Source organism: Phyllostomus hastatus, unplaced genomic scaffold (assembly GCF_019186645.2).
Source record: "Phyllostomus hastatus isolate PE091 unplaced genomic scaffold, TTU_PhHast_1.1 phas_contig_150, whole genome shotgun sequence".
Taxonomy (NCBI): Eukaryota; Metazoa; Chordata; class Mammalia; order Chiroptera; family Phyllostomidae; genus Phyllostomus; species Phyllostomus hastatus.
The window spans coordinates 4,742,805-4,764,379 of NW_025333611.1; the positions used below are offsets into that span (position 1 = coordinate 4,742,805).

At 56.0% G+C, this 21,575-nt stretch overlaps 2 protein-coding genes across 4 annotated transcripts in view; both read right to left on the reverse strand.

Moving 5' to 3' along the window:
- Positions 1-799: 799 nt before the first annotated feature.
- RPL26L1 (ribosomal protein L26 like 1) lies at positions 800-4,669 on the reverse strand. 2 transcript variants are annotated; one of them, XM_045825568.1, is made up of 4 exons: positions 4,620-4,669; positions 4,065-4,241; positions 2,188-2,328; positions 800-1,139 (listed from the first exon to the last, which is right to left on the reverse strand). In XM_045825568.1, exons 2-4 carry the CDS (start codon positions 4,230-4,232, stop codon positions 1,011-1,013), a joined length of 438 nt encoding a protein of 145 aa, XP_045681524.1. In that variant the 5' UTR covers positions 4,233-4,241; positions 4,620-4,669; the 3' UTR covers positions 800-1,010. The 2 variants fall into 2 exon arrangements, with proteins under 2 accessions (XP_045681524.1, XP_045681518.1); XM_045825562.1 differs by having other exon boundaries at positions 4,525-4,637.
- Positions 4,670-10,440: 5,771 nt separating this feature from the next.
- Positions 10,441-21,575, reverse strand: part of ERGIC1 (endoplasmic reticulum-golgi intermediate compartment 1) — a 79,825-nt gene continuing 68,690 nt past the window's right edge. For both annotated transcript variants that reach the window (XM_045828644.1, XM_045828636.1), the window contains exons 9-10: positions 20,733-20,855; positions 10,441-12,155 (exon numbers count right to left, since the gene is read on the reverse strand). In XM_045828644.1, the coding sequence (XP_045684600.1) occupies positions 12,048-12,155; positions 20,733-20,855 (231 nt within the window). In that variant the 3' untranslated portion in view covers positions 10,441-12,047. The remainder of the gene's footprint in view (positions 12,156-20,732; positions 20,856-21,575) is intronic.

Genomic DNA, 21,575 nt, shown 5'->3' on the forward strand with positions numbered 1-21,575 from the left:
TGGGATCTAAAGCTCAGAGGCACGTGCGGGCCAGGCACATGGGGTGCCCGAGCGGAGTGAGCCGGAAAGGGAGCAGCCAGCCCCTGGCTCCACACGGCTGATGCCATACAGGTTCAGAGGAAGGATGAGTTCTGGACTTCTCTGTGGCTCTCGTGAGTTTTAAGTGTTGGAAATCAACTTTAAAAAACTCATAGAAAGTGTCCTGGCTGGTGTGGCTCAGTGGACTGAGCACTGGCCAGCGAACTGAAAAGTTGCTGGTTTGATTCCTGGTCAAGGCACATGCCTGGGTTGTGGGCTGGCTTCTCCCTTTCTTCCCCCACCCCCTCTAAAAATATATATTTTTTAAATCACGAAAAGCAACAGGACAAAGGAAATCTGTCTGTGAGCCAATACTTGCCTACAGGCCACCCATTTCTGAGTTAGCCCCAGGAGAAAGGAGGGGCATTTCGGTCACACGGAAATGGCACCTGCGGCACCTGTGAAGTCAAGACCTTGGGCAAGGCAGCCCGCTTAGGGAGCTGCTGCGCACCATCTGGTGTCATTGGGAGCAGAGGCAGAGGAAGCTCATCAGTGGTCGATCCATCAGGCCTGAGACATGGGTGTGCAAAGCAGCACCAGCTACTGAGCAGAGTGAGCCCCGGCACCCAGGCCCAGCCCAGCCCTGTCCACCCTGTCAGCACGAGGGTCCAGGCAGAGGCAGGCCCATCCCCCTGCTGCTCTCTCAATTAAATGTACGAAATAATGGCAACTGGGAACTGATAATAAGATGGGTTTTATCCACAAAACAGTGCCGACTCCATTTGGAATGAAGGAACAGTCCCAATTTTTATTCATAAAATTATTCAAAACAGCAACAACGGATTCCCAGAGGCACACACCCAATAACGAAACGGGAAGGGAACTGTTCGGAGACGGGAAGGGAACTGTTCGGAGACGTCTCGAGAGGTTTGGAAGGAGTACGCCCCTGGCTAGAAGTCGACAGCGGGACGTGGCTGCACGCCGGGTTGCGGTCACTCCTGCATTTTCTCGATGAGTTCTTCCTTGTATTTGCCTTTCTCTTTTCCAACCTGTCGAGATTTGGCTTTGCGTTCAAGAATCTTTTTCCGATCTTTGTCCAGTTTCAGCCTGGTGATAACCACCTAGTAGGAGTGAGAAAACAAGCAGATGTCTGTGTTTCAGGTGGAAAGGTTTAGCACCGTGACTCGTTTGTACAGCAGAGCTTCCCTCAACGGCAGCAGCTTACGTGCCTTCTGCCGGCCGACCTCCTCCCTGCCTGATTCCTGAGGACCTAGGAGACCATCTAGATAGTTTAGGAATATAAAATATCAATTGGCTTGGGAAAAATTGTGCTACCAGCATGTTTATGATTTGTCTATCCTCCCTTGGCTGGCAACATGCATTAAGAAACACCTGCACTGCCCTGGCCAAGTGGCTCAGTTGGTTGGAGCATTATCCCGTACACCAAAAGGTTGCGGGTTCGATTCCCGGTCAGGGCAAATGTCTAAATTGCCGGTTCGATCATCGGTCTGGGCACATACAGGAGGCATTCAATCTATGTTTCTCTCTCCTGTCCTTTCTCTCTCTCAAATCAATACAAACATGTCCTTGGGTGAGGATTAGAAAAGAAAAGAAAAGAAAAGAAAAAAAAAGAAAAGGACAAGCAGATGCCCAGATTGAGCCCTGATGGGTCTACGGACTATTAAATGTGTCTGTGGTGTGCTCAGGCACCTGTGTTTTGAAAGAAATGAAAAAAAAAAAAACACAAAAAACAAAAACAAAAACAAAAACCCCCCCAAAAACCAACCCATCTGTGTCCCTGCAGCTACTGGGCACTACAGAGATCACAGGGTAAGGACAAAGGAAGAACAGCACATTCCCCCAGGAGGGGCTGAGGGCCACAGGAAGAAATGGGCTCTCATCGCCATCTGGACATTATCTAGTGGCGAGGTGAGGTCTGGAATGCCCAGAACTCCCTTGCTGCCTGCTTGAACACGGAGCCTTCCCCAAGACTGACAAAACAGACAAGAAAAGCATCTGGATCCTTGATGGTATCACCAGGCCAGTGAATCCATCAAGCCCGCTGGACCCCCCTTGGGACGTCCCCTGCCAGGGTCGCCTGTGTAAACAGGACCACCGCATCGACAACTCTGACGGTGGCCGCTCCCCCCGCCCAGCTCCGGGCCGCACCTTGCTGGGGTGGATGCCCACGTGCACAGTCGTGCCGTTAGCCTTCTCACGCTGCACCCGCTCGATGTAGATGACGTACTTCTTTCTGTACACCTGGACCACCTTGCCGATCTGCTGGCCTTTGTAGTGTCCTCGAACCACCTGAGAGAAAACACACAGGAGAATCGCCTCCGTTTCTAATGCACGAACGTCACAGCGAGGACACTACCAGGAACGCACAGGCTAACACACAACCTTCTGTACAACAGCAGATTGACCCCGGCAGCCAGGAGTCAGCCGTGATTAGGCAGAAGTCTGCTTTGTGTTACCCTAAGTCCGGCGGAATTTCTTTACTTGAATTTTTCTCTTTTCGTATCTGAAGAACAAAGAATTCCTTGAACTAGGATGGCCATCACAGAACTAATCCTGAGAGTAAAAAGATATAATCACTGTACATCTAACATTAACATAATGTTATGTATCAACTATATCTCGGTTAAAAAATATTAAGAAGGAAAAAAACACAATCACTCTGAAGCCCTCAACAAAGATTGGTCGAAGGCAGCATACTGAGATTCATGCGACCGTTTAAAATCCGTGTTTTCAAAACATAATTTATAACCCAGGAAAATGCTCAAGATGTAACATTTAGAGAGAAGAGGCGAACACAAAGCTATATATAGAATCTGAATCTTGTATGTATATGTTTAATGTATTGATGAGGAGACTGAAATATATCCAAGTATCAATAAGGGTTGCTGATAGGCAGGAAGTAGGATTACAGATGCCTACTTTTAAAATTCAAAGTCTTCCACATTTTAAGATTTCTACAATTAATACAAATGTTTTATAGACAAAAGAATTTTAATGTTAGATTAAAACCTTGTGGGCTACACTAAAAATCTGCTCCCCTGCCAGCTCTATTCAAAAATCAACTAGATACAGTTTCCCTAAAGGCAAGAACCTACTAAACAGTAGCCACAATACAGGTGATGTTCATTAACAAGCACAGAGGAAAGAAGTCACATAAAGAACTGGAGAAGCTCACTACTTCTAAAACGTCTACCTGGGTTGTTTAGCTGAATAGCTCATTTACCAAGGCCACGTTCAGGTTGAAAAGAGACCAGCCACTCTTCAGGAAGGCCCACCACACTCTATACGAGCAGAGACTCGCACGTGGAAGTCTGTGAAAAAGCCCCTATTAACAACCATCAAGACTGAAGAAGGATGTTAATGAGCCTAAAGGAACAGCTGGGGTAAAGGAAGTGGACAAACACTTGACCCGGAGAGGTGGGTAAAATTAAACTGAACGGACTGAAAGGTGAGGAAGAAGAGCCAAGAATGATACTGAATCTGGCCGGGCAACTGGGTGGAAAACTGTGCCTTTCCCAGAGGCATGGAACGGGGGTGGGGGGGGGGGGGAAGAAACAGATTTTCAGAGAAAGCACGTTGAATTTGAGGCCTCTGGAGACATTCTGGTGAAAAATTCCATAAACAGCTAAGACGTCTACTGGATAGACAACCAAGACCTGGGAGTCACCCCCCTCGGAGTCTGGTGCAGAGAGCCACCCTGGGCAATGCCTGGCACCCTAACAGCCCCGGGGCCAATAAAAAAAAAAAGAGGTGTTGCTTGGCTGGCATAATATTTTTAAAAGAAAAGTATTATTAGGGGATTGAACTTGAATGTTCTTAACTAGGTTGGTTGGGCAGAGGCGCTCTGGTGGCTCTGGGCCCCCACCTGCGGTCTAACACACCCGCAGGGTCACATTACTTGCCAGGGTGCTGAAGGCCAGTGAGGTCTATGACTCCCCCACGCCCACGCACACGTGACGCCCCCAGGCAAAGGCGAAGCCCGCGCGCTATGCGCGCTATGCAACCGGGGCCCGCGGGACAGGTACCTGGACCTCGTCGTCCTTGCGGATGGGCATGGAGCGGACGTTGTACTTCTGCCGCAGCTCCTTGGAGAGCGGGGACGACATGATCTTCCTGCGCACGTGCGAAGGGGCATTGAAGTGGCGTTTGCGGTTTTTGCTACGGTCCGAGGTCACGAAGGGATTGAACTTCATGGTGACCGTCTGCAAAGAGCGGCGAGGGAGGGATGGAAGGGGCGTTCAGTGGGGTGCGAGCGCCTGCTCTCCATCAGGCACGCCTCATCCCCGCCCCAGTGCTCTACAAGCGGTGGCCTCGGAAGAAGACGACTAAGCGAGGGGTGGGGAGGGAGAGGGGCTGTGAGCGATTTGGGTGTTAAACTAAGGGGTGCATGCCTGATAAGAGGGATCGTGGGGAGAGTCTTTAAGCGGAAGAAAACGGGAAGGCAAAGCTAGAGAAGAATGCATGGATGGGGTCACGCTGAGAGACCTGGGGAGGTGGGTAACCCCACGGCACGTGAGGAAGGGTCCTATCCAGCGGAGAGCATCACAGTGCGAGAAAACTACCTGCAGCCGCTCACCTACCTGGCGCCGGAAATACTCAGAGAGTACGTGCTCAGAACCGGAAGTGAGGTTTCCTTGCCTCGTAAACGCAGAAAGAAAACGGTGCCCCATTCTCTGTAAATGAAACTGAATGGCGCCCCCTGCGGCTTGGGGTGGGATCGCAGTACCTCGTTTCCGGGGACCACGGGGTGGGTAAGCGACCCTGAGTGTCAGGCCAGGAGCCCCGAAGAGATGGCACCTCTGGGGAGAAGGGGCCTACTTTTTTAGTACCTGCAATAAGGCTTATTGATGTTCTTTTAATAGGTGCACCATCAATAGTCTCTCTCCCACCCCAAACTCTTTGCCCCTGTTATTCTCCGCATCAGTGGTCTAGGCATATTATCAGGTTGCTTCTAATGGCATGATGCTCCGAATGCAGTCTGTTGACTTGTTTCTTAAAATCATTGAGAAGCCTGTTCAAAATGCAGATTTTCGTGCTCCACTACGGTTCGGGTCAGGGTATCTGAATTTAAAGCAAGCCCCCTACACACACACTCACCCCCAAGATTTTGAGGCGCACAAATGTTCAAATGTTTGAGGATCGTGGCTAACCAGCCACCTGGCCTTGCAAAAACTCCCCGCCTCCCCCCAGTTTTTAAATTCTGTTTGGAGATCCAGAGTGTAGAGTTCAAGTGCCTCTTCATGCCATTGGCCCTTGGGGAGCCGCCTCCATGTTCCTGAGCCTCAGTTTCTTCACCCGTGAAATGGGGATGATCTTAAATTGGTGCCTTGTGGAGTTGTTATGAAGACTAAATGAGTTACTCCGTTTAGAGTGTTTAGAACAGTTTCTGGTACACAATGTTCAATTACAATCATCCATTATTCGTATCTCCCAGACAGCCCTGGGGCCAGGCCTCACATTCACCGAGTGCTCCATTCAGGCTTTTTCCGTTAACTCCGATGACGCAATCTGTAAGCTTTCTAAGTACACCACGCGTTTTAGTCTCTCTCTTTTCCTTCCCTTTGTTTGTTTTTTAACCTCTTCAAACGCCTTCGGAAATGGCCAATTCGCGCAGCTGGGGCTTGGGGGCGCGAGCGCACCTGCGGGATTGTGACCGCTGCCCCGCCCCACTCCTCCTGGCCCCGCCCACCTTCTCCCACCTCCCTCCCTCCCCGTCCCCACCTCCCTCCCTCCTGGTCCCCACCTCCCTCGGCGGAAGAGCGCCCATGGATGTGGGCGCCACTCAACCATTCGTTAGGCTCCGAAACCTGTGCGGGGCACCTTGGAATGAAAGGTCTCGTGATCTAGGCCCCGCTGTGCGGGAGACTCCATGCATTGATTCCTTCATTGAATGAACTGATTCATTCTTTCATTCAGTTCGTCTCCACTGGACGCCTACTTTATGCCGGATGCCAGATAGAATTTGTGGTGCTCAGTTAACAGATGCACACCCTGAAATTCAGAGAGGTGAACGTCTTGCCAGAATCAGGCAGGTTTCGTGCTCTGTCTCCCTGACACGTGGTGGTGAAATTGTTAAACACTGGTATTTACTAATGCTCACGGTCAGCCAGGGCATCTGACCTACCCCTGGACTTGCCGGGTCCCATCCTCCCATCCGAGGTTTCGCTCCAGAGCCCCTGTAGTTGTAGTCAGTGTTGGAGACCTCTAGCTTTCAGACTGGGGAGGAGGGCCACACCTGGGCTGTTTGCAGAGGTCAGGGCAGCAGAGTAGGCGGAGTGCCCACCGTGTGCCTTGGCTTCCAGAGTAAGGACGCAGGGAAGAGTCATAAGAAAGGAAGATCTTAAATGCTCTCACCAGGAAAAAAAAAAAAAAAAGACAGACATGCCAGGTGCTGCAGGTGTTAAGTGACAGACACCAGTGTGTTTATCACTTCCCAGTGTATCATTTCTCAATATGTAATTGTATCAAATCAACACATTGTACACCTTAAACTTACAGTGTCCATTATATTTCAACAAATGAAACTGGGGACAAAAAAAAAAAAAAAAAGAGAAAGCCCCTGGGCAAGGCAGGAGCAGAGTGAGTTCACAGGAAGGTAAGAGGGTTCTCAGAGCAGGTCATTCAGGCACTCACTCCCTCACTCACCAGCTCCTTCTCTGTTCATTCATTCACTCCTTTATCACACTGATTCATCATTCACCTACTCACTCACACATGCATCCTTTTACTCATTAATGTACTCATCATTTATTTGGTCCCTACCTGGAGCTGCAGGTACAGGGCTGGAGCACAGACACTGAGAGGGGGTGGGGAGGTCTGGTCCCTGCTCCCAAGGAGTACAGAGCCTCGCTGGCAGCCAAGTACGGGCAGATCAACACAACGCAAGATAATCAAGGTGTATTTATGATCAAACAGGGCAGGGAGGTATTTCTTTACACCCCGCCGTGGCCCAGTAAACTTAAGGCAAGCGCAATGACGTCACCGGACAGGATGATGACAGCCTGAGGCTGCATCCCTCTAATGAGCACCTAGTGGGACTGGCCACCATGTCACCTGATGCTCACGCTTAGACACATGCACAGGGACGGGCACAGGAGCCCCAGGCCCAGCGCAGAGCCTGGCACAGAGGAATTGCCCAGGGGATATTTTTATGTCTCAGAGGCAGAGGGTGGTGTGGGGCGGGGCGGGAGTGCGTAAGCCCCAGGTTCTAACTGCCTGGGTTTGCATCTCCACCACTTCCCAGCTCCGGAGCTTTGCATGAGACATTTAGCCTCTTTCTTGGTCACTCACGTTCCTCGTCTGAGACATGGGAAAAAGGACAGTCGTTACCTCATCGGTTTGGTGTCACGATTCAACGGACCCTTAGCACAGTGGTTGACTCAAAGCAAGCGCTTAGTAACTGGTGGGAATTACTGCTTATGAAGGAATAGTAATGGTTACTTTTATTAGGCTGTGCCTTCACTGTCAGATATTGTGCCAACAACTTTGCACGTGTCACCTGATTGAACCTGGTGACCAGTCCTCTGAACTGTCCCTTCTACAGCTGGGAACACAGGCTCTCAATGTGATGGGAGCAGAGGATGACCACAGCCCAGCACTATATACTCAATACGGTTATGAGCTCGCAGGCAGTAAAGATGACGAGACCCACAGTTAGTAACATAGGGAGGTGTCTACTAAGTGAGGAGAAAAGTAAACTACGAAATAATATTAACAGCACGACCCCATTGTGTTTCTGGGAGGGGGTCATTAAAACGTTAACAATGATGATCTCTGATTAGTGGGATAAGGAGTTCCTTTAAGTTTCCCTTTTTAACGTTTTGCTCTTTTCTGATTTTCCTCCGATGGGGATATGAAAACCCACTCTTTCTGTAATTAAACTCAGGTTTTAATGGTTTTAAATTTTTGTTTAAGAAAGTCCCCAGTGTTCAACTCAGCTTTCCTGCACAGGAAGAAAGCAAAAAACAAAAGTATCCTCACTGCTTTCAATTTTCCCTTTTTTGGGGGGGGGGCAGTGCACCGAGGGTCAGTTTTCCCTTTAGACACAGGTCACATCTTGGGGACTGAGGTGGAACCGTACAATATGTCATCACCCTGGAGCCAGGCGGACTCGGGTTTGCATTCCGACCTTAGCACCTGCCTGCTGTGTGACCCGCTACGCAAGCTGCTAAATCTCTGTTTTGTCCTTCCTAAGAAGGAGGTGACACCCAGCTTATAGGATCGCCGTGAGGATTCAGACAGACGAGGCCTGAACAATCACGCCCTGCCTGGCATGTGGAGAATCCCCCACCACTGGTGACAAGAGTTATTATGACAACAATAATTTATTTTGGTCAGAATGGAGTGCATGCCCTCATCACTGCTCAACTGACAGAGGCAACTGCCGGGGAGGGAGCGGGGTCTGGGGGGAATGTCTCCCTCAGCCCCTTGTGTTCCTGGACCACGGGCTGGCGCAGCCCACGGACCAGTTTCTTCAGAGGGAGGGGACCACTGGTGACCTGCCGCATGCACAATGTGCGTCTGTTTCTGGCAAGAGTCAAAAAACTCATTTGTGGGGACGGCACAGGGAATATCATCAATACTATTGCAGTGACTATGTACAACGCCGGGGGGGGGCACTGGGAGTATCAGGGGGACCCCTTTGTAAAGTAGGTGACTGTCTAATCACTGTGCTGTATGCCCGAAACTAATACAAAACAATACTGAATGTAATGTGTGATAGAAAAGAATTTAAACTAAAAAAAAAAAATAAACAATAAAATTCCAGAAACAAGTTGTTAAAAATATCAGTGACATGTAGTAATGCAGCTGGAAAGGTCAAGTTCGGGCTGCCTGTCACCGCCCAAACCGGTAAGCAGAGACAAGGCCTGGAGGTTCACGGGCGCTCCATCCAGACGGCCGGCACCATCGCTTCACCCCACTTCTCCCGGGGCCTCGCATGCCTGCCGCATGCTCACCCCAGGCGGCGCGGACTGCAGCACAGACTGTCCCCGTCGCCGCTGTGGCTCTGCACTGTCACCTCTCCTGCAGCCTCCCCGGGAGGAGCCGTTTCTGCCCGCACCCCCACGGCCCCAACCTCTCACCTAACCCCCCACCCCGTGTGGCTGTGTGCTGTAATCCCCGACCGAGAAGTCCTCTTACAGGAAAACACTGTAATCCGTGCTTGGTTAGATCACTGGAAGAATTGGTTTAAGGGACAAATCATAACAATGACACACACATACCGTAAATGTAATGTCAAAACACACTCGCTAGCCTTTGGGCCCTGAAGCAAGGCTACTTCATCGAGAAACCTGCAGTGGAGTTCTTCTTCCTTCTCCGTGCACGAAACCAACCCAAGAGTTTCAGTTTTTGGTTCATTCGACGTGGAGTGAGAACCTAGACACTTTCAGTACGAGTGCAGAATCCTCAAGGACTCCCGCCCACGCCCCCCCGCCCCCCCAAATCTTTCCGGCAGTCTTGTCCAGCGAATTCAGTAGCATTTTGCGGAGCCCGTGGCAACAGACCTTTATCATTTCTCTCCAAAGTGTTCGCCTTAGTGTGACCAGATTCTTTCACTTTCCAATCACGTTTCATCGGCTAACGAAGAAGTCACGTTGTCGTTAGGGCGCAGAGCACAGCTGGCACGAACAGGCTTGGGAACGCACGCGAGTGACCCCCGGTGGGCAGGCAGCCGACGGGATGTTACAGAGGGAAGGGGAGGGTCCGTGAAGGCCGGTTCCCAGACCGGTTCGCTCCCACGTCCACCCCCGAAGTGTCCCCCCATGTTCCTGCGGCCCCAGTGAAGGCCTTAAAGGGCCGGACAGCACGAGGGCACGCCGCCCGGAAGCCCCTTCGCCGTGGCTGATGGCGGTGTCTCTTTGCAGAGGAGCTAAAGGTGGAGTGAGCAATGCCAGGTCCTTAAAAAATCAAGAACGCATGAAACACCTTCGCGTGGGCGGCCCTTCGCTCGACCGCGTGGGGAAATCTCAGCCCTGTTCTCAAGATTATATTCTATTTGGGGAATCGCATCAGGGAACAGCTACCGTGTTTGGAAACTTCCCCAGGTGCCTCTTTCCTGCCTACGTGAGCTCGTTCTGAGCCCGTGGGATCTGCTTGCGCGAGGTGCAGATCTCATGTCTGCAGCTTCCTGAGAAGCTGTGTCGCTGCCAGCCCGTCTTCACCTGGGCAGACTGAGGCCCGCGAGGCGGGGGCTGCACAGCCGCAGAAGGGCAGTCTGGGCAACGGCCTGGGGGGCTTCGGTAAAGGCAGTGCTGAGCTCCAACGATGACTTTCTGAGTGTCCTCACGGGGCTTCTCCCCATCTCCCAACCTCTCTCCTACGGAATTAAACGCCTTCTGGGCCCGAGCCCCTCGCTGGCTGTGCAGCCACAATCAAGGAGAAAGACACGCACAGCAAGAGTTCTGAAAATCAGCTGTTTAATCTCTTTGAACCCAAGGAGTGGGGAAAGACCTAGAACATGTTTTTCCCTGGAGATTTTGTTGATAAGCCTATTGGGTTGGGGGGTGTCCCTTCCATAGGAAACCGACAGTCCCCGTGCCCTTGAGAGTTTGTTCCTTAAAAATGCATAGAAGTGGGTTATTTTCAATTCCTGTGCACCCCACAGATTTCCCCGCCCTTCCCCGCCCACCCTCTGAAGGGGCTCTTTTCCGTAACTGGGGAACAGAACGTAAAAAAATTTTTAAAAAATCTGCCTAAGTGGCCATAGACACCAGAAATAACCAAATGCAGGTGCCTACATCAGTCACCTCGTAGGCAAATGGGGAAGCTCTTCCTCTTGGAATCCAGAGCCAAAAATCACAAATGGCAGAGACTTAAGCTATCGATATAGATACGTGAGCACTCCCTCTCCCGAACACGCCCCTTAATTACAAAAGTATGCAAACAATCTTGATATAAATGGAAAACAGGCAGCCGCTCTCTTCCCGGGGCATGCCGAAAATTCCCTGGGTCCAGGGGCACCTGGACCACTGCCCCTCCCTCTCAGGGCCGAAGGGGAAGGATGAGGGGGAGCAGAGGGGAGCCCGGAAGGTGGACGTCCAGACGGGGGGAGGTGGGGCTGCTTTGCGTCCCCCACCTAAGGCCTCGGGGACGGACGGCCGCCAGCTGGGAGAGGCCGAGACATGATTGGTTCAGGGCTGCAGAGAGAGGTGCTCCCCGCGTGGACTTCAGTGCCCAGACCCTGTCTGGTTCTCCGAGGGTGCCTTCCCAGGCACAACCAGCCCCCCGCCAAGAGGTGCTGCTGTCACACGGCGCAGGGGCTGAGGCACATTGGCGGGGCGGGGGGGCGGGGGCAGTTCGGAGAAACAAAGTGAACTGAGGAAGGGGACCCAGCACCCACCCGGTGACCAACAACTGGGCATCTGCTTCTCGGGAGAGAAAGAAAGCAGGGGCTGGAGGCCTGGGCTCTGGGTCGGGCAGGAAAGCAGGGGGCAGAGCGAGGTTTCACCTGGAGCGCCACATCCCGGGGGCTTGCCTGGGAAGTACCATCCTTTGTTGAAGGCGCCAGGTGGCGAGGGGGGGGTGGTACCTTTAGGCAGCTTGGTCCAGGGCCGAGAGTCCAGGTCTGAGGGCTGGTTGCCCAGGGTGGGGGCCGGGGGGAGGGAACCAAGTGATTAGTGTATCCCAATGGTGGAGGCTGCGAGATTGTCAAAGCCTGGCTGAGAACTGGTCCACGTGGATTCTGGGCTGGTCCCACAGGAGAGGAGGGACTACAGCCCTCCCAGGAGTGGTCCCCAATATCCCCAAGCACCCTTTGCCTGATGCTGGTCTTAGGGCCCCCCAGGAGAAGGGGCACCACGACTTTAGGCAGTGTAACTCGTCTCGAATTAAACACGGGGAATAGAGGTAGCTGCGAAACTGCGAGCCGCCCCTCCCTCTCCCTATCCTCCCACTTTGGGATGCAGCCAGATCCTGGACCAGACAGAGGGCAGGAGGAGACGGGGTGCTGTGCGGGAGGCAGGGCAGGCGGGCTGCCTGGGCCCTGGGCCACGGGGCCGCACAGGGGGTCAATGCATCTTGCCCAGCTGGATCTTCTTCCAGGCCTCCGAGGCCGTGAAGATGCACGAGTCCAGAATGCCGGCGACGGTGAAGGTCCCGCCAATGATGGCGCAGATCTGCAAGGGGGGAGGTCAGAGGTCAGCGCTGGAGGGAGTGCCAAACCAGCCCGCTCCCACATCACGGGGCCGTGAGCTCAGCAAGCCCCACCGCGTGCATATGTGAGCTTGTGCTCTCTACCAGTGGGGTGGGTAGTCATCAAATCATCACACCAACAAATGCAGAAGTGCAACCAAGGCGAGCGCTACCGAGGAGAGAGGGGCCCGAGGTGCTACCAGACAGCTACCAGGACAAAGCTCCTGAGGGCACTATTGTCTTCTGGGACCAGGTGGTTCACTGTGGGGCCGTCCTGTGCATCGGAGGGCGTGCGGCAGCATCCGGGGCCTCCATCCACGAGATGCCCGCAGTCTCTACTCCTTGTTGTGAAAACCAGAACGACTCCAAACCTTGTCCAATGTCCCCTGGGGGCCACACTGGCTCCAGATTAAGAATCGCCGTAGCAGGGGATGACAGTGAGTGTCACCTGGATGCCTGCACTCCGTAACTCCCCGCCACCTAATCACCACAGCAAAACACACAGCGCTGCCACCTTCCCCGCGCCAGGCACGGTCTGAGGTGCTTCACGCCTCCCACCATGGAATCCCCAGACCAACCCGACAGGGCTAGTAGGATTCCTACACCTGCTTTACAGCTGAGGAAACCGAGGCACAGAGACACTGAATCACGTGTCTAAGGCTACAGCAATCGGTGGCCGAGATGGGGCACAAAATGTCGCGGGGTCTGCCCTCTGGACACAACACTACTGCTCCTCGGGCACGAAAATGCTCGCCCGGCCGAACCCCTCCCCCACCGCGGTGAAGTTGTCCGAACCCCACGGGTGATGTGTCAAACCCGTGCTGTGTGTTACTCCACGTGTTCTGACCCACCAATGAGTTCCTTCCTGGTGCCGTGAAACAATCAAAGTATGAAAGGGTGGAAAATAAAGGAAGTCCACCAGAGGTCTGCAAGGGAACTTGACAAGTATTTGCCGCTTGAACACACTTCGCGCTGTTCGTGAGAACCAATACCACCCACACCCGTGTCCCCGGGGAGGGGGGAGAACCTCTTCACTCCTGGCCCCGCGTGGCCCAGAGAGGGAAATAACTTGCCCAGAGTCACACAGCCAAGTGTGCGGCAGAGCGAGTCTGCCTGCCTCCAGAGCGCTCACTAGTCCCCACATGCGACATTTAAACACACTTAAATGACCACAGGACTCAGAAGAAGCCATGTTGGGTGGACCCAGAGGGTTCCCGAGACCACCTTGCAGACACCACTGGGTGGCTGGCCAGCCATGACCCTGGACCCCTGGAGGATTCTGGGAGAGGGTAGCGCCTAAATGGATCCCCTGGAGCCAAGGGGAGGCGGCCAGGAGACACAGCGGAGGCAAGAGGGAAGTGCGAATCGAACCAGCATTTATTTTTAAAGTGATATTTTCTGCGAGATGAGCTAAGCAGCGGCCCGTGAGGCCCAGGGCAGACAGAGCTGGTCTGTACGGATGGGCTGTAAGTGGAGCAGCTGGCGTTCCAGTAATAACAGCCCGAGCAACCGGAGCAGCCCCCCGGGGAGTGGAGAGGCTGGGGGCGCTGGAGGGATTATGCTGAAGTGCTTTCAGCGGGCGAGGCCTCTCCCCGCCGGCCTCGGAGCATGACGAAGGGGCACTTTTCAAGGCAGATGACGGCAGGGGAGCCGGTTTATTTCGGTAGAGCGGATCAGATGATGGGAGATTTTATACCACAAAATGCTTTTAGAGCTTGGATCAGAGGATAGGAAAATGTGACTTCAGTGCAATGGAGCAAATAATGAAAAAATAAAAAAATAACCACACACACACACACACACACAGATCTATATTCATCTGCACACCCTGGAGCCCGAGCACACCCGTGACTCACACACAGCCGGCACCCAGTCCACGGGGCTGGCCCGGAGCAGGAGATGGCACACGCATGGGGGTGCACGGGAGAACAGGGGTGGGGAAACTGAGGCCCTGAAGTGAGCCCCGTGTGAACCCACTGGTGTCCCCCAGCTCAGCAGCACGTCCCCCACCATCCCACATCTGTGGAAGGTGCTCGCCACCGGGCAACTGAGGACAGGAGGCTGACACCGTTTTGGGGGGTGAGGCTCAAAAGCCAAAGGAAATCTAGTAGCCCGCCTGACCTGTCGTGGCCCCTGCCCTCCTCACTGTGTCCACAGGCCTCCCTGACTCGCTCGAGAGGAGGTGACTGGCGTGAGCGGGGCTGTGAGCAGGGGGCCTGGGTGCTCTCGGGCCAGGCGGCCCCCGGGTGCTGGCATGTGGGTGGTCACAGAAACCACATCTGGCCTGGTCCAAGGAGGTGGCCAGGCATGGTCAGGTACGTGCCGAGAAGCGTTTGTGACAGACAGCATGCGTTAGGAGCAAAGCGCTAGGGTCATAGGCAGTGCCGCTTCTTTGGCCCACCTCAGCCCTCTTGCTAAACTCTCCTTTACCCAGAAGCCCGAGGGCCAGAAAACAGCAGAAGTGCCCGACACGCAGTAGGCACTCAGGACAGGTTCCCCGAGGCGGTAAAGGAGTGCTTCAGTGTGAGAGTAAACGGACGCACGAATGAACGAGTGAGCGACTTGCTCAGAAAAGGAGCAGAATTCCATCGCAAGGCCGGGGGGCTGGGGGGAGGGCGAAGGCGACTCACTCACAGGGTGTCGGCCAGGAGCAGGCCCCCCCCACTGCGTGCCCTTGCATCCCCCCGGCTCCCTGGACCTCAGTTTCCCACTTTTACAAACAGGGAGGCTAATCCTTGCTGGTTGGGACGGCTGTGGGGTTCATGAGAGCGTCCGTGACCCTTGCCTGCCTGCTCCCCAGGTCCCTCACCATTGCTATACTTTGCGCCTCCCGACCAGGCCCAGGCAGTGGGACAACCTGCAGGTGTGTGTGTGGGGAGGGGAGGGTGGTGGCAGGGGGAGGCGTGAAGGAACAGGGCCCCCAGAGCCAGCCCGTGCCACCCTCCTCCGGTCAGCAGCCCCAGCTCCAGGCTCGAAAACAAGGACAATTGGACACCCAGGCCCCAGTGGGCCTGAGACTTCAAGCACTTCCCTCTGCCTTCGGCGGCAGCGGTTGTCAATAATGCCCCTTTGTTCTCCGCAGGCCCTCCTCCCTGCGGTCTGCCGGCTTCCCGACCTCCTCCTCTGGCTGGGATGAAGTCAGCTGTCTACCTCGAAAGGAAGGGGTGTGTGTGTGCGTGTTTCCCTTACGTCTTAATTATGGCTCCCGATTCCGTGTAATACGGAAAGGGCCCGTTCCGACCGCACTGGCAGGGGAGCTGAATCCCTCCGTTGTCCCACCGGCGTCAGCCCTTCCCCAGGGCGAGCGGTGAGCAACTATGACAGACACGCCACAGGGGGTGGGGGGCATGGCGGGCTCCGGAGCACCCACTCCCAGGGTCGGGTCCCCGCCCTGTGACTCTGGCCGGGAAAACCAGTGTACCTCTCTGAGCCTCAGTTTCTCGCATCTGTAGAATGGGGCCCGCCGTGGGGGCCGAGACGCCCCTCCCCCCCGTCTGGCTGCCCGATGTGCTAAGTGCCAGGAGCCAGTCATTCCCCCACCCCGTCCAGGAGGCGGCATCGCTAGCAGCGCTTGTGGAAAAGCACAGCTCGAGGAAATGAATAATGAATCTGAGAGCCGTGGGGCTGGCTGGCGGCAGACAGGCTGGAGCCGAGGATGAGGACACGGAGCCCGGCCTGGCGGAGGTGGGGGCCCTCTCGGAGGGGAGGCTGATGACTGGGCCCTGGCAGGGTGGGGGCGGGGATGCAGGTCCCCACGCAGAGGCGTGCCACCTGCCAGACCGCCCAGACCTACCCCTCTAGTGCAGGGGACTGGGGGAACAGAGTCCTCCCCTTGCCATGTTCATCCTGGCTGCAGCTGAAAAATACCAGCCTCCCCTCAGAAAAAACCCACCTCGGTTGAGCACCTACTATGTGCCAGGCCTCAGAGGGCACTTATCTCTGCCTTCTCATCCGGTCTTTGCAAGTGCTTGGGGAAATGGGTGACCCCCATCCCACAGATGGGGACACAGAGGTGCAGAGAGGGGTGACTTGTCCAAGGTCACACAGCCACGACGTAGGACGACAAGAACCCGGGTCTGGGAGGCTGGCTGCAAAGGGCCTGCTTCTTCCGGTTAGCGCACCCCACTTCACCCCACCCTGCAGGCTACCCTAGGCCCCCACCCCCCACCCCCCTGCATGCACAGATGGCTCCATTACATTGTGTTTTCCCCATTCTGTTTTCAAACGTCCTGAAGTGAGGAGTCCCCCGCAGCCAAGTCTGTGAGGTAAGAAGCTGTGTGGCTGTGACAGTAAGTGCAGGGAGCCCGCCGCACCCCGATCTCCCTCGCACGCATCAGAACCTGCCTCCGCAAGGCTGCCGATGACGCATCTGTGCGCACGCGCAGTCGGCGCAATCTGTCCCCGGGACGCAGGCTCCTGGAAGACCTCGCTCTGTTGACCCGTCGTCGGGAAGGGTCTGAACTGAAGTTTTCTGCACTGACTGCAGCTCCCCCCTGCCCCCGCCCCCTGCCCCCCAGACTAACTGAATAACTGAGCTGCTAATTGGGACTTGTGCCATTCCTCATACAACGGAAACTGTCTTGGGGGCGGATCAAGGTGGACACCCCTCCCTCCGTTTGCTCATCATTTGACACTATTTATCACCCGCCTGCGCTGCCTGGCGCAGACCTGGAGACCAGAGGCGACAGGACCCAGCCCTGCCCTCTTGGAGCTCCCAGTCCCCCCGTGAAGAGAGAACCGAACCCGGGTCCTGAGAAGGCGGCAGCACAGCTACAAGCGCCCTGCCCCCAGCCCCCCCAGTCTCTGCAAGTAAAACCCGCTCAGGTTTGTCCTATCAACTCTCGCGGCCGCCTCCCTCCCCTGGCCGCAGGCCTGCCAGGGCGGGCTCCTCTGTGGGGCCCAAACACGTGGGCGGAAGGTAGTCAGACAAGGAGAAGAAAACGCGCAAACCGCAGATTTGGAGAGTTTGATCTTTTTTTTTATGGTTTGCACGTGCATGACTGTGCTTTTATCACGTGTGCTCACAGCACCACCTTGTTTCCCGCTACAATATGACTGTTTCCTGATTCCCGGGGGTGGACGTCACTGTAGCAAATGGCCCTGGCATCCTCCCAACGGCCCCGTGGCTTCTGGGGGCTCTGTGGCTGGAACGCCCTCCAGGGAGGGGGGCTTTGGGGTCAAGTTCCAGCCTTGCCATTTACTGGCTGTGTGACCTTGGATGCGTTTCTTGACCTCTCTGGGCCTCGATGCCTCATGTATAAAATAGGAATGAACGAAAACAGGAATAAAATAGGAACAGAGGGTCCCGGGGGCAGGGGGTGGACAGGTTAAAGCAGATAACTCTGAAACGACCCAGCACACAGTAGGTGTGCACTAGGCACAGCTATATCATCTCTTCCTCACGCAGCCACCCCTCGCATGTTTCTGAGCCCCAATGTGCCGGCCGGGCCCTGTGCTCTGTGCCGGGGACACAGCGGTGAACCGGGCCTGGCGGCTCCGAGGCGCAGTCTGGAGTCTGGGGGATCATCTCCCTGGAGAGCAGCAGCTCTCCGGCAGGACAGAGTCCGAGCCCAACTCGGCTGCTCCTGCTGCCCACCAGGAGCGGGTCAGTGCCAGCCTGGACTTTCTGGTCTGAGGCAAAAACAGCTGCGGCCATACGGGCAGCTCAGTTTGGCACGTCGTGGCTTCCGGCTGTCCCCCCCAAACAGGATAAAACCCACGAGGAAGGCGCTGTGACGCGAAGCCACCGATCTGCCGCCGTGACCCACTTGATGGGAATCTCAAAAAGGGGCTTCGGCAAGCGGCAGGGGACAAATGTGCATGTGTGGGAGGGGGTACTTTCAAGGGGGTCAGCAGCACGTTGTCAAAAACACCATCTGTCTATTCCCTTAGTGGTGGAATTTTCTGGAGTGCCAGTAAGCGGAGATCCGAGCAAGGTGCCCAGGTGGGTGAGAGGGAGGAGCCCTGGGCAGTCTGGTGGGGGCTGGGGGGCTGGGTGGGGCTGGTGGGGGGAGAAGCCCTCCTCTGTTCAGCCTCCGGAGGAGGCGCCAGGTACCAAATACTTAGAATTGCACTGGGGAGGCCCACAGCCGCGCCCGCCACCGGCTGTACCCACGCCTCATTCCAGCCCGCCCGCAGCTGCCCGGCAGCCGCCCCATGACAGCATCCCGGCCTAAGCCCCCTCTTCAGCAGCCTCTCTGAGGAGCTATTTGCAGAGGCCCCCCTTGGGGTCCGGGGGCTTCGCACGCAAGTGTTTGATGTTAAAGAGAGAGGAAGAGGAGTCCCAGCAGGTGCCCGCACTTCCCCACGCGCCCCACCCTGCCCCACCCCTGCCGGTGGTCTGTGGGCTGGGTGTCTGCGTGCGAACGTCACCCCCACATCTGCTGTCCCGTGACGAGGGCCGTTGAAGCTCCACAATGACGCCATCTGCCAGGGACAGCCAGCTGGCGCGGGGCTGACCCCCTGGTTGCCATGGCAACCAAGATGGCGTCACGGAGACGGGCAGGTGTGGCGGGGGTGGCCCTTCAGAAAAACAACGCAGCAGGCTAAGGATCTCGGCAGGCTCCCTGCAGCACCCCAGCTCACTCAGGTGGAGGTGGGCAGAGTAGAGATGGAGCGGAGATGGAGGAGGGGCCGAGGGCCAGAGTCGGGGAGGCGGTGGGCCTCTGGGTGACGAAGCTCCTGTCCTGTGCCCTCTTGGGACGCCCAGCTCTCGGGAGTCCGTCCCCGAAGAGGGAGGCTGCCTGGCTCTCACCAGACATGCTGCGTCGGGCGCCTCTGCACACACCGCTCCCTCTGCTTGGACTCTCTCTCCATCACTCAGTCCAGAAAACACCTCCCCGTCCTCCCAGACCCATCTCAGGTTTTCCTTCTCAGAGCTTCCCAAACAGAGGGGACTGTGCCCGTCTCTGGGTCCCCACGGCACCTGGTGCCCAGCTCCACCGGCACCCCCGAGGGAGGGGCCTGCACCTCTCCGGGTGCTTGCCCACCCGCCGCCGGGGAGCCGGCTGAGAGCAGAGATGGTGTCTAATTCTTCCACCCTGTCGCCCAGCCAGGGCCTGGCACGTGGAAAATTCTAGCAAATGCTAAATGAATACATGAAGTCGCTTCACTGCTCAGCCATTTGCCCAGGGTTTCAACCCTCAGAGCCTCAGCCGCCCGGCGTGGCAGAAGTGAACGGGAAGGGGTGTGAGGGTCCTTCCCAATCCCACCGGGTGGTGTGGGCCCAGGGCTGACAAGGCCACCCCTGCCCGGGGGCGCCTGCTGCACCTCAGCTTCTAATTCTGGGCACGCGGTCAGAGTGCGGGGCTACGCGTCGGCGCCAAGACCCACGGGAGGGAGAGCGTCGACTGTTTCGCTCTTTCACAGATGAAGAGATGCAGGCCTGGGCGTGGACATCAGGTCCTTCTGCCTCTTGGCACCCGCTCCGTCCTCTCCCGGTAACTGGCCCCTGATTCTTCCCTGGCAGCCTTTGTCCTGGGGGCCTGAGTGGGGCTGGCTGCCTGACGCACTCCATTCCTTCTCCAGGCCACAAGGACGGCAGGGGACCTGAGCTGGGCCAGTGACAGCACTCGCCTACACAGGACTGGGGTGGAATTACTGAGAAAGGGGCCTTTCCTGTTGGTAAATTCAATTTGAAATGAAGCCGGTGCGGAGGAACGCAGGTTGAAGAAAAACCTGTTGTAGACGATGTTTGTGTCTGGATCCAGCCATGCCTGAAGCCCACACCCCTCCAAGCAGCTCGATGTGGGGTCTGTCTCATGTGTAACAGCATCCCGACTAGTGCAAATCTAGTCAGCGCCAGAAATGAAAGTGCCAGGACCACATCCTGAATTGTACTAAAAGCAGGAAGAGGCGCAGAAGCCTAGGGGCCATGAGGCCTCAGTTTCCCCCTCTGTGATATGGGGACAATCACCCCTCTCTTCACCTCAGCCGACTCCAGTACCAAACACCTGCGGGCCTCTCGGCGGAAGCAGGGCCCCGTGACCCTGCTCTTCTGGCCTCGGGGACGTGGTGAAAGGGAGGCCAGGGAGCCGTGGACACAGACAGACCGTGAGGACCAAGGAGAAAGGACGGGAGCTTGAAGCTGCCCCGCAGAAGACCGGCCTGGGAGGAGATGGTGGCAGAGAACTCGAGAGAGAGAGAGAGACCGGGCAGGAGGGAAAGAGAGAGAAAACCTGACAATATCGGCAGCTGCGGGGGGTAGGGGGAAGCAGACTCAGGGGATAAGGGAGGCCAGTCTTCCCTGCAAGATTCACACAGAACAGGGTCCACCCTGCTGGGAATAATTTCCACGGAACGGAGAAGCTGGAGAAAACCAGGGACAACTGATCGGGCCACAGGCAGACCTGCTACAGAAATGAACTGAGGGGCATTCCCCTCTGGAAAAAGCTTTCTTGATGAAACGCCATCGACCCTAATGTACCTCTGGTGACACGTCTGCATGTCCCTGGGATCAAAGACCCCCGCCCCCCACCGTGTACAGCTTGAGCCCCCAGCCTTCAGGGACTGGCTGGGGCCACCGACGGCAGGAGCCCGCCGTGGGTGCCCCACCCACTCACCGTGGTGATGAACCTGTACAGAGGCTGCCGTCTCTCCGTGTACTTGACCGTGATGGGGCTGAGGTCGTATCGGAACCAGATGGCAGGGATGATGCGGCCCGTGTGGCTGTAGGCGACGTACTCCTGGGGTGGAGGGAGAGCAGGGGAGCGGGGGAATGTGAGATGCAGGCACACAGACCGGATGTCACGGCGGGTGGGGGCTGGCAGACAGAGGGCCCCCCTGCAGCCCACGAGGACGGGCTTTCCTCCCTCCCTCCTTGCCTCCCTCCCCCGGGGAGCCGGCCCTGCCAGCCCCTCCTCTCACACCCTTCCTCCCGAGGCTCGGCCGTCAGTGCGTGGATGGGCAACACGGCTGGGGGCGTTTTGACCCTTTCGGCTGCCTGGAAACTGCATATGTTGATTCCGGAAGCAGCACCAGAATCAAAATATGAATCGGAGTGCCGAGATGGAACAGGACAGTGAGACCTGGGCTCAGTGTGAATCAAGGCCTGGCTCAGCTCCCGGGCTGTGCAAAATCCATTCACTTGTTCGCTGAGAGTGTCCTGAGTGCCTCTCCCATATGCTGGTGCCTGGCACCGTGAAGGTGGCCGGGGACCCCGAGGGGGTGAACCCTGCCCCGTCCCCAGAGGGGGTCACAGTCTGGAGAAGGCAGGCGCAACAATACATGTAATACTGGGACATGGCATGTGCCGTGATAGAGGGACATGGGGGTGCTGTGGGGGCCATGAACAAATGACCAAGTCTCCCCAGGGGCACCTGGAAGGCTTGGCCAGGAGGGGACATTCTATGCCACACTGACATCCTGAGGGGTGTGTGAGGGACAGAGAGAGGCCTCTGGAGGCC

Excerpts from the sequence above, each read along its gene's own strand:
- RPL26L1 (XM_045825568.1), bottom strand. The coding sequence starts at position 4,232 with ATGAAGTTCAATCCCTTCGTGACCTCGGACCGTAGCAAAAACCGCAAA. Across the intron at positions 2,329-4,064 it reads GCAAGGACGACGAGGTCCAG|GTGGTTCGAGGACACTACAA; the intron begins GTACCTGTCCCG and ends GTTTTCTCTCAG. Across the intron at positions 1,140-2,187 it reads TGGGCATCCACCCCAGCAAG|GTGGTTATCACCAGGCTGAA; the intron begins GTGCGGCCCGGA and ends CACTCCTACTAG.